Raw genomic sequence first — 12430 nt, forward strand, 5'->3', positions numbered from 1 at the left:
CATTACTAGTACGGTACATTTCATTAAAGCGTTTAAAAAAAAAGTTTTATATATATTACTTATTACTGTTGGACGCACATACGCGGTGACGATTGAACAATCCTGCCCATTTGCACAAACATCATCCCCAGCAAGATAGTAGAGCTGTAGTAGTGAAAATAGGGCATGCTTAAGCACACAAGCGTTGGAATTCGACCCAGGCTACGGGAATTGTAAGCACTGTGCCAGCCCAGTTGACCCAAAGGCCATTTATCTCGATGTTTATCAGTTGTTGATCTTTAGCCCGGTTTACTGTGCTTGCTTGCAGTGGTTCTACGTTCTCCGTACAGAAAACAGCTTCAAACGCAAAGAATGAAGTTAGTGGTCACACTTTCTGCCCATAAAAGGCGTCAAGCAGAGTACACAACACAGGAAATTGTATGTTTTAATTCAACGTTTGTGGCAATGAAAAATTGATATCCAAAATAACGTTGATATCTACGTATTTCCATAAGTACATTATTCAATCAAAAAACGCGGTCACGTTATAAAGCACAACCATTATCATGTTTTGAAACATCCCTGCTATTCTCCACCACAATATTCCATACCTGTCATTCTTATCTGTGCCTACCTTATACAGACCAGTTCAGACCTTATTGGTCACCCCGTGCCCTTAAAAATCTCAACGTTCATCCTACACAGTCCCATCCACAAGGGAGAAACACAAATCGACACGTTTTTGCCCGTATTGAAACGGTTGCACGCCGTCAATTTCCCTGTACAAGAATACGGGTAAACCGTATGGGTGGACAGGTATGATTATTCCAACTACAATTTTACTTTGGTGTACCATACATGCATAAGGCAGAGTTAATACACGTTTAAACAATCCACTATAGTTAAGATACAGCCAATGGATTTTTTTTACAGAATCAGATGAGAATCTTTATCTTGGAGAAATCCGATTATCTATGAAGCTCTGTTGCACAGATGTCCAGTAGGAGGTCAGCTGTACATGAACATGCTATAAAACAGTAGGCGATTATAACTTTTTAAAATAAAACCTCCCTTGGGGTAAAGCACATATCTGCACTGCTGGTGAAAACGCCACGTTTCTGCAGCAGGTACAAGTGCCACAGACCAATCACAAATTGGTGCAGGCAATTTAAGTGACCCAAGGTCGTAGAATCAAACCTGGCTAGAAACTAAATGATCATATCCACCCACTGCTTCTATATAAACTAATATATATAAGGGGCTGACAACTTACAGGACTGATATACTGCTTTCATTGAAGGCATTTCTTACCATTCGAAGAGTGTATTGCACTTGCATTTAAATCGTGATAAATTTGAAGACTTTTTTGGCAAAACCACCCACATGATCAACCATTTGATAGTTTTTTTTTTACCATAGGATCATTCAAATTGGTTCAGCAAAGATTGAGGACCGTTTGCAGTACATGCAGTGGAAAATCAAAGGACAACTACAGTTGAGGCTGTTCGCTCTCTCATCCCTCAAAACAATTTCTCATGAGCAGCACTTCTCCCAATAGCCCTGTAAAAGCCATTATATCATTATCGACACTGGACCATATGATTTGATTACGTTTTCTGCAATGTCTTAAGTTATCACATCTCAAATTGTAATAAATTTGATTGACGAGAAGTACATCACAGAAAATCGATACGAGTGCAAATCGTGAGACAGTTTAACTGGCTCAATAATTACATTATCGGCATGTTTGTAAGAATTTAACTCGAACGTTTTAGTCGTATAAAGAATTTATTGTTGCCTTTTTGATGAAAATATATATACATTGCAGTACACTATCCATTTCTTCCACCAATAGTCCCATCTTGTGTGACCCACTTTGTAGATTGGCTCAAACCAAAGATTTACATCACAGCTTGGAAAAAACAGTTTCTTTGGGGGTTTTCTTTTGAAGAACGGCCGTTGCTGATTTCATTATGTCATCTGTCTGTAGCATGGCCATGTTCCAGGTGGCCTGTAAAATAACAGAAACAAGGATACACATACAATATATATTGGGTGAAATGCTTTCAGTACTCAATTGTATGTTTTAGTGGTATAAGTCCTTGTATTCATTCGGTTCAAAAGCTTCAATTATGAGGGATGCAGGTGACATCATCACGCAGATGTGCGCAGTGACATCGATAATGGTCATATGCCTACCTGCACCAAGTCAGCCAACGAGCTACTTGTTCTAATCCAGTATCATGGTTTTAAAAACAAGCCGTATCGTAGTATAGTTGAGATGAGGATTTTAGTTTCAAGAACGTATGATTACTATGGTACATATACAACTCTTTGCAATCGCCAACCACAGGACTTGCACTCACCATGTATTCCAAAGACTCCCTGACCGAGTGGTCACGTGAGTACACGAGGTTGACTTTGCTGCCCTGCACGGCTACTGGACTTTTGCTAGCGATGTCTTCGGCAATCTGCAAGGCAGCCTCCATCAAGCTGGCCTTGTCAGGAAACACACGGCTGAGAAGCAGCATGATGAAATGTGCACAACATGACCTTTGTTAATAACAGAGGAAAGACTTGAGCATACACGAATACATTTTTATTGTGTTTCCAGTAAGGTCAACAACTTATGAGGTTTTAAAAACTGTCACTTTTTAAATGGCACGGTGTGTACGCGTTCTAAGTTTGTATAAAGTGTAGGGTTGTGTGCACTTCAAAACTTTCACACAATGGAGACCGAATAGTTGAAATAGCAAGACAGAAAATGCAACCTATAACACATTCCTGCGGAGGGAGCTGGTAGGAACGTTGGGTTGCTCGGTCAATGGCCAGGGTTAACGGCGGCGTGGTGTATTCCGCAAATATGCCCGACTGTGAGGGTGGGCACAAGCCAGCGTGAATAGGTTAAACGTTGAGTTTTATAAGGGCACCACGGGGTGACCAGCCCCTCCCCACCCAGCCCCACCCAGCCCCCACCCAGCCCCCACCCAGCCCCACCCAGTCCCCACCCAGCCCCTCCCTCCTCACCCAGCCCCTCCCTGCAAACAACATAGGCAGACACGCATGCAGAGAGAGACACACACAAAGACACACACCAAGACAAACATGTTGTTTCCGTGTCTGTGTTTCCTTGGTGTCACGCTCCGTGTCTTTGTGTGTCTCTCTCTGCATCATGTGTCTGCCTGTGTTGTTTCCGTGTGTGTTTTATCATTAATTCTTACCTGATGATGGTTGCTTGTGTTGCAACCGAAACGTCGGATTCTATTATTATTTGATTTTATTACCTACATGACTTTACCAAAAGAACCAAAGAGTAATTCCTGCAGTCACGAAAGCTTCGAATCTAGTTTAATAAGCATTGCAAATTATTGCCTGGGTTAAATGCACTCACCTGACTAAGCCACTGCTCTTGGCCTCATCCGACATCATTTTGCGACCCGTGTACACCAGATCACAGACCAGGCTGATGGGCCACAGCGTGAAATAGGAATATTTAGTTAAATGACATGCAACCAAAAAAAAACCATACATGTTGCTGCATACATCACAAGGCTGTGTACCCCCTAGCTGTCCAACTTTGGTTTCAAGTTTTGTTGACAGGAAAAAGTCAAAATAAGTAGATTTTAGAAGCACTGCCATAGTGCTCTTAATTATGTAAATGCAGTTTAACATCACTCTCGTTACATCACTGAAGTGGAACAGCAATGCTTCTGAAAGTTACTCCATATTGCATTAAACACACGTTTAAGCAGAGGTCATATCCATTATGGGGTATACAGTATATGCCAATAAGGTGGCCTCTTGTATAGTAAATTACTCCGTATATGTACATACAAAACATACGTTTTCCTACGTTAATTGAAAACATAGATTCATATTGGACATTCATGCTCATGTAAGTATGACAGAACCTTCATATATAAAAGAGTGCAAGGGAAAGTTACACTGGTCAACACACTTTTTCTGGCATAACGCATTCCAACGGTTTTAAGGTAATTTTGGGGTGCTGATTCCAAATCTGGCATCAGTTTTTGTCTATCACATCAGGTTTTTGAGATATCAAATATTGCATTTTCAATAAAAACTGCAGAAGAAAAATATTAAATAAATGTGGATATCTACATAATATGATATTATAAACACACTATCCTAAAAATACAGCACCATATTTTGACACTAAAGCAGTCACTGACTCGCAACAACTTGCAATCATAAGTGACAGAGTTAATTTCGGGTAAAATCAATGAAAATGGGGTATGCCGATAGCATAAAAATGAGATGTGATAGAGCAAATCTGAGATCAGATTTGGAATCAGCACCCTGAAATTAGTCTAAAACAGCTGCAAAAGTCCAGGCCAGAAAAAAAAAATTTTTTTTTTGTTGACCAGTGTTATTCTTGTCAAAATGTGAAGACATCATGACGTCCAGTGCGCATTAGTGATGCATCATTTATGTGAGTCACGGCCTTTTCAATTACGTCTCACATCACTGTTTACCTGCGACTTCCGATAACTTTTGGCAGACGTTGTAGGGTTCCAACATCTGCTGCCAGGCCAATGTCCACCTCCTACATGAGAGAACAATCTTTCTCAGGTAGCTGATAAGATACTTATAGGTATGCTCATGACATATTGCAACAGAACTTGGCACAGCTTATCAATAGCAATGGGAAACATTGGCAAATTCTTTCAAAAAAGCACTTTTTAACAACACAGTTAGCATGTTACAATTTAACATGTTCGTGCTTGTGTGTAAGCGTATGAGTGTAAAACTAAGCACGTGGGTGTAATCGAGCAAAGTTATTCATGGGATAGACATCAATGAAAATGCACGTTTACATGGCAGAACCACATTTATTCTAGGAAAAAAAAAACCACACGTAATGTAAAATCCAGCAACAATTAATATTTGTACCTTGACTTGGAACCATGCATCCTGAGTGCAGAAACGGATATCACAGGCAGTGACCATGTCCACACCTCAAAAAGACAGCACACACATGCAACTGCAGTTCAAAATTACATCAAAGACAAACACACTCAAGTGAAAGGTGTTTATGCCACATGTTAAATGAAGGCAAAGGGCCCGATTCACGTATTGGGTGGATTTCAGCCAGTAGTGGAAATTACAATTCCATGGTAGACAAGACTCTCCCAAAGGGTGACCACTGTAGTCTTCCCAAAACGTGGTACCCATTTTATGAACCCGGGAAGGTTGATGGGTGGGACTAGGAGTATAGGCTGGGAATTAGTTTCCAATACCTCCACCGACACAGGCGCCTTGAATAGCAGCTATGACGGGCTTGGTGCACTGAAAAAAATACAAAGAAAAATACAATTAACCAACCAAATCTTGTCAATGCTAAGATGGACATCACCCTAAAACAGCTGTTTTTGTATAGACAGTTCACACCTAGACTGCGTGACCTGGTCTTACACCATTGTGATGCTTCTTTAGTGAGATAAAATATAAAAAATACCACAGCCATTCGACTCTGAAGACATAATTGCGGTGCCCTCTATAATAATGGCATCAATTCACCTCCACAGCATAGTGGGAGTGCCTCCCTGTAAGTCAGTAAATAAGGAAATTTGAAAGTCATAATGGCAGCAAAGAATTATGTGGCTGTAAAAAGGCATTTTATAAATGTATTTACAGTACAGTAAGGTCTCAAGGGTATGTGGGCTCAGAGTTACGTGGACCCCCATTCATACTTACACTTGTGACTCGTACTTTCACGACACGCACGGGGCAGGAAGCGAGTCAAACCACCTCCCGCCATCAAGCAAACATGGATTTGACGGCGTGTAACTGTATCGCCTGCGCAAGAAACGAGTCCGCCCGGCTCGCATCTTTCGTATTTATCATATACAGATGATTAGTGAATCATTTACTGTACAGTACTGTACATTATTAAAAATTTAAGTACATTTATATTAAAAAAATTACACTCTTACATTGCATATATTAAACTCGCATAGGCAAACCCCAACTTACGCAAATTTGCGCTTAAGCGGGGGTACACGGAATCTAACCCCGGTATACTCTGAGACCTTACCGCATATATAAAAGCACATCTCAACTGTTGTGCTGCTGTGGTTCAATGCTTATTTGATTTTGTGATCAAATTAAATACCACAAATACGTTTAATGATTGACTCGCATCAACAAATGAAATTGTATTGTATTCTAATAAAGGAAGAAAAAAGTATTTTGAACAATAAGGCTGCAAGATAGTTATACCAGAAGGCGATCGGGCAAGCGCTGTTTTGATTTTATGTGCTCCAGCCAAACCTTCTCAATGACAGTGAAGGTCTCCTGGTAGCTCTGGATGAACTTTCTGAGGTGCCATGAGGTTCTAGCCGTATCGTCTCCCTTGGGCGACAACAAAGCCTCCGACATGTCCATCAGGTCGATGCCTGAGGAACATGGAGGCGTTTTACTGGTAGGAACCTACTGGTTACAACCAGCCTACAATAGATTATATCGTCCGTCCGATCGTGCAGGGAGGTGCTGGGTGGGGAGGAAGGGGGCTGGGTGGGGAGGGGAGGGTGGGGAGGGGCTGGGTGGGGAGGGTAGGGCTGGGTGGGGGGTGGGAGGGGTGGGGAGGGGCTGGATGGGGGGTGGGGCTGGCTGGGGGGTGGGAGGGGTGGGGCTGGGTGGGGGGTGGGAGGGGTGGGGCTGGGTGGGGAGGGGCTGGTCACCCCGTGGTGCCCTTATAAAACTCAACGTTTAACCTACTCACGCCGGCTTGTACCCGCCCTCATAGTCAGGCATATTTGCGGAATACACCACGCCGCCGTTGACCCTGGCCATTGACCGAGCAACCCAACGTTCCTATCAGCTCCCTCCGCAGGAATGTGTTAAATGTACCCTAACCAACAATTTTGATTTATATAAACAGGTGATAACACTGACAAAATATGTATATGCCAAAATAATGTTTTTTTTTTACTCATCTGCTGTCAAGCCCAAAGGCTCGAAACGTCAAGCAGCTAGCCGCAAGCAGCACTATTGAAGATACAATAGCTATGAGTTGATATATTTCTTGAATTTATCAAGGAATTTGCCACATAATCTCCTAAAATGTTAAAGAATCAATGAGGCTTTCCTGAATTAAAAAGGGACTTTGTATATTATTTCAGGAGGTAAAATACCCTTTCTTAGAGCTGAAATAATCGACTGACTAGATTACTGTAGGCATAGAAATAGATTACATTTTGAATTTGCATACGTACCGTATATGTATAAAATGTACTCTCACCTGATGAGAACACCTTCCCAGCCCCGGACACCACCACTGCACGGCATTCATTATCGTCTGCTATGTGGTTAAAACACTCCACCATCTCCCTGTCAGAGCAACACGCAGGCATGTGATTTGAGCGAGTTTTGTAGAGATTCGCAGAATACTGTGCTTATTCATCTGCAGTTTTCTTAACACTGCGGTAATGAAAAATCATGTACGTAACATAGAAAGGCAGCATATGCAATGAGGAGAAAAGACCAAGTCCCGCGTTGATAATTCAGCCAAATTGCTAGACCACGACAGAAAATGGCTTGCGTAGAAACCAAAGTTTGAAAAATGCAGCGTCTACATCCTCCAGTGAGCACGAGACAGTGGTCATCTCTCTTGATGGCCCTGCGTCAGTGGTGGAAATGCCATTTTCCTACCGGACACGGTTAGTCTCTCCACAAACCAATCAATGTTAGTGCACATTTTATTTACCATGAAACAATAACGGGCTGATTTGATCCTGCCAAGGTTTGAAATATTAACTTTCAAATTTGAGTGAAGAACAAGGATCAAATTGTACATCTCAATCCTCGTTTGTCATGCAAGGCCCTAGGTACACTGGTCGCATTTAACAATTTTCTCCAGAGAATTACAACTGAAGACATTTCATACCCCGCACACACTGTGCTTATGTATAAAGTATGAAAATCGCCATTGCTGTGGGTCGCATGGACTAACATTTCAGAAGGCCTAGTGTGTAGGAAATGGTGCCCTACTTTAGCATAAAAGTAATAAACCTGCAGGTAAACTCATTGACAAACCGAAACAATTTATGTTTTAACATTTGGTTACAGTCCTTGTTGTGGTTAATGCACCTCCAGAACGCCTGATTCATGGCATTGCGTTTTTCCGGTCTGTTGATCTCCACTTGAACCACATGCTCCTTGGGCTTGGTGAGACGCAGGGTCTCGTAGGTGGGCAGAGTGCTCATGGCAAGATGCCCAGACACCAGCTGTCGTCCTGCCACAGCACTCACTCCACACAGCCCTGTTGCCCATGAACAGAAGCACGCGCACACGTGAACAGCACGATTAGAGCAGACAAAACGGACGTGTGGCGGTCACCCACGACTGCGCCAGCATGTTGCCAAATGGGTCTCGACTACACTTCATTACTGCTCCCATTGAATTGGCATTATTAAGCGAGCCGAGCCGAGCGGTGCTGTGCCACAGCTGCTGCTGCGTTTCTGCCAAATGGCTTCTGGGGGAAGACCGATAAGTCACGGTTCATTATGTCACATTCACTCAATCGCGTGATTATTTCACAAGCAAAACATTGTTTTAACCATTACCAACATGAACTGCAATCAAAACAATTGCGGAGTTATGCTAATGGTTGATAAAAAGGGTAAAAAAAATTTTTATTTCTATTTGGAAATAGGCTTTTGACTTTGTGGCAGGCAGGCCTCTTTAAATGTGTTCAAGGATTATCTTTCAGCAGTAACAGAAAATGTTGTAGTTTGAAAATAATGCGTTGATTTTTTTTACAGTACATCAATACATGTAATACACTAATAAAAACAATGATACTCTACATGTAAGCATACAGTATTAGTTAATCAGTTTAAACAATGGTTTAAAATTGAAAATAGAAGGTATACCATTTTTGAAAACATACTTTAAAAACTCAATCATTAATTATACAAGACAATATAGATCTTAATCGAAACAATACATTACAACATTTACCTTAATATTTAGACATACTACAAACAAAATCAATGAGCGCATTGAACGAAAGCTGTTGGGAGACATGGGATGCATGCAAGGTCCATTGGCATATGGGGCAACATTTCACTACTTTAATTTAACGAAGTAAAACTGCCCTTTGTCTATGTACTATTAAATCATCATTCATGATCAATATGCTGCTGGATGAAGGCCTAAAATAACAGCAGCATTTCAATAAAAAAGATTCGCAATGCAATTCGTATTTTAGACAGAAGCACTCTCTCGTATTTAAAGCACGGAAGAATACAACTTTAAATATATTCTTGGTTCTTTCGGTAAAGTCACGTAGAAGGGAAATAATAAAATAATAAAAACACACCTGATGATGATTGCTTGTGTTGCAATCGAAACGTCGTGAGAATTGTATTGTTTTATTTATATTATTTCCCTTCTACGTGACTTTATCGAAAGAACCAAGAATATGAATCCCTGCAGTCGCGAAAGCTTTACATCGAAACCTTAATTATACTTTGTAACATTAAATTGCTACGGTACTTGCATCCATGTCAACAAGAGCGAAACTTTAAAAGAAATAAAAAACTAAAAGGGGAGATCTGTGTCAAAGTTGAAACCTCATTTGGCATGCACGCCAACACTGTTAGTGCCTGTTAGTGTACCGAGACAGCGGACAAATGCACTAGCACTAGTTAGTCAGATTATTAATATCACAAAAGCATCGTCATTCACACTCACAGCACGAGTTTAATGATAACTCAAAGCCACAAGTCGGTAAACAATTTCTCTTACTTGGCACGCCGAGAAATCTTTGCATTAAAACGCTCGCCATTATTACGGGAGACGCTGCCGCAGACTGCGACCACAGACACAATTTACGACAGCGATGAGATCGTTTTATAGGTGGGTTTGAGCCTTTAAATTCGTGTTAAATGTGTAATTAAGATAACGCGCGAAGCGAGCTGACGACCACTCGCCTACCTCAACAACAGCGCTGTGACCTCAAGTGGGTGTCGCCGCGAAATGCATCCGGAGTCTTCACCAGAAACTGCTGTAATTGGTTCCGAGGGAGATGGTGGTGGTGGTGTTTTTTTGTTCCGGGCAAAAGCTTTCACAAATTTACAAGAATTATATTACGCGTACCTCTTGTTGGTTCTTTCTGTAAAGTCACGTAGAATGGAAATAATAAAATAAAAAAAACATGAGGACGGCTGCCTGCGTTGTGGCCGAAACGTCGTGAGAATTATTTTATTATGTTTTATTTTTATTATTTTAATATTTCCCTTCTACGTGACTTTACCGAAAGAACCAAGAAGATGAATCCCTGCAGTCACGAAAGCTTAAATCGAAATTTTTACGCGTACCTGTCAAGCCGTATGGTTTTTTACCCCTTATTTTTGTACAGGGGAAATTCTTGTACAGGGGCCGTCCATAAATGACGTCACGCGATTTTGGATGATTTTTGACCCCCCTCCTCGTCACATGACGTCACAAAGTCAGACCCCCCCTCAAATATGACGTCACAAAGAGTCAGACCCCCCCCCTCTCAAATATGACGTCACAAAGCTCTGCCCCCCCCCCCAAAATAAAACATGCTTCAAATCGCTTTAAACCATTGTCATTGTAGTGCGTATTTAATGTGGCGCTGCACTCTGATGTTGTAGGAGAAAATATGTTTTAAAAAGTCTATTTAATAAAGTAGAACTTGTCTATATTTATTTAAAGTTGCGTATTTTGATGTGACGTCACATTTCTCACCCCCCCCCCCCCCCCGCCTCGTCACACATCGTCACATATGTCTGACCCCCCCCCCCTAGGTGCGTGACGTCATTTATGGACGGCCCCACAGGCGTTTCAATAGGGGCAGTTTTTTGTTTCTATTTGTTTGTGTTTCTCCCCGTGTGATGGGACTTTGTGGAATGAACGTTGACATTTAAAAGGGGCACGGGTTGACCAATAAGATCTGTATTGGTCTGTAATAAGGTAGGGCACTGATAAGGGGTTACCAGATATGAATATGTCATCTTAACTTTGTTCTATTATATAATCACATGCATAATAAAGCTGTTAAATATATTGCAGGAAACGAGAATAAGTACTTTGCCATTCAGAAGCGTAATAATTCATATTAAATGGTAATGTCTGATTTGCCATGAACAATGTTGAACGGTCTTGATTTGAAGCTTTCGTGACTGCAGGAATCCATACTCTTTGGTTCTTTCGGTAAAGTCACGTAGGTATAAAAATAAAGCAAAATAAAAAAAATTAACCCGTAAAAACAAGGTTTTTCACTATAAATCCTTTATATGCGTGGCATCGGTTTTATTTTATTATTCATTTCTATTTTTTTAGTAAGAGTTTCATTTTTATCACATTGGTATTTTAAATTAAATATGAAATTTTTTTTCCTAAAAAGTGGAAAATTTTGTAAAAAAATGTTCACGAAAATAAATTGTCACGCACAACGAGTCTGTGTGCAAAATGTCAGCTCGATTGGATCACGGGAAGTGGGTTAAAAAACGACCGAAAGATTTGCACGGTCGTAAGCGCGCAAGCAAGCCAGCAAGTGAACTTAATATAAAGGATTTAATAATATATCACGACGTTTCGATCGCAACACAAGCGGTCGTCATCGAGGTGGGAAAGCATGGTCTGCTGCTGAGTCAGACTCTTTCAAAAGGTTTGAAATGGGTGTAGCCCAAGGCTCATAAAGAAGTGGCTGGGGCGAGTGATGTTAATGTGAGAGAATAGCAAGTTACTGTAAGATAGGAGGAGAGCGGTCTCCTCGACGAGGGAGTGAAACCCAACGGGTGCAATCCACAGGGCATGTGAATATCACAGTGGAATCTAAAGGAGATGTGAGCATGAGAGATCTAAGAGAGAAGCATCGAGAGAGAGAGACATACTAATAGGGGGTTTCCCCTTTATTCTGGCAACAAAACTGACACCTTTTGCAAGGAATCATGCTTACATTAACCACAATACTTGCAGTCAAATGCAAACAAAAAACAATACTCTGATAATTTATGCATTGTCCACACCAGAGACAGCTTTCTTTAGAGCCTAGTCGCATATGGTGTTCGACCAGATGACGCCAAAAGGCGCACAGTTCAAAGACAACGCACTACCCATGATGAGAGAGAGACATGTTAGACGATTGGAAATGTAATTGCCAATTATTCCCGGCAGGTGGAAGAGTCTGCTCACATTTCCAATGCGTGCTTCCCTTCCTTACCCGACGTTTAGGTAACTCAATTTTTGACTGGACAAGCAATTGCATATCTTGTAACTGCGTATGTTCGAGTATCAAGGCTCTTTTCAGGAGGGTCCTGCTACATTGAGATGTTTTGCCATGGGCCATGAATGGGCGTTTTATTCGTGGGGAGAAAAGCCGGGGTGGTGAGATGTTAACTACCTCGCCTGGTATACAGGAGGTCGTGGGTTCGATCACGACTCTGACGCCTGTTGT

The 12430-nt window shown here is 41.4% G+C and overlaps 1 protein-coding gene across 1 annotated transcript; it reads right to left on the bottom strand.

The window, feature by feature from the left end:
• Nucleotides 1-406: 406 nt before the first annotated feature.
• On the bottom strand, nucleotides 407-9964 carry ECH1 (enoyl-CoA hydratase 1). Its single transcript, XM_061549821.1, has 10 exons — nucleotides 9754-9964; nucleotides 8092-8263; nucleotides 7244-7332; nucleotides 6274-6398; nucleotides 5241-5289; nucleotides 4894-4958; nucleotides 4476-4546; nucleotides 3371-3442; nucleotides 2346-2496; nucleotides 407-1990 (listed from the first exon to the last, which is right to left on the bottom strand). The coding sequence occupies exons 1-10, from the start codon at nucleotides 9791-9793 to the stop codon at nucleotides 1886-1888; spliced, it is 939 nt and encodes a 312-aa protein (XP_061405805.1). The 5' UTR covers nucleotides 9794-9964; the 3' UTR covers nucleotides 407-1885.
• Between the last annotated feature and the right edge of the window lie 2466 nt (nucleotides 9965-12430).

The sequence above is a fragment of the Lethenteron reissneri genome, chromosome 11 (assembly GCF_015708825.2).
Source record: "Lethenteron reissneri isolate LAM-NWPU_2019-01 chromosome 11, ASM1570882v1, whole genome shotgun sequence".
Lineage (NCBI taxonomy): Eukaryota > Metazoa > Chordata > Hyperoartia > Petromyzontiformes > Petromyzontidae > Lethenteron > Lethenteron reissneri.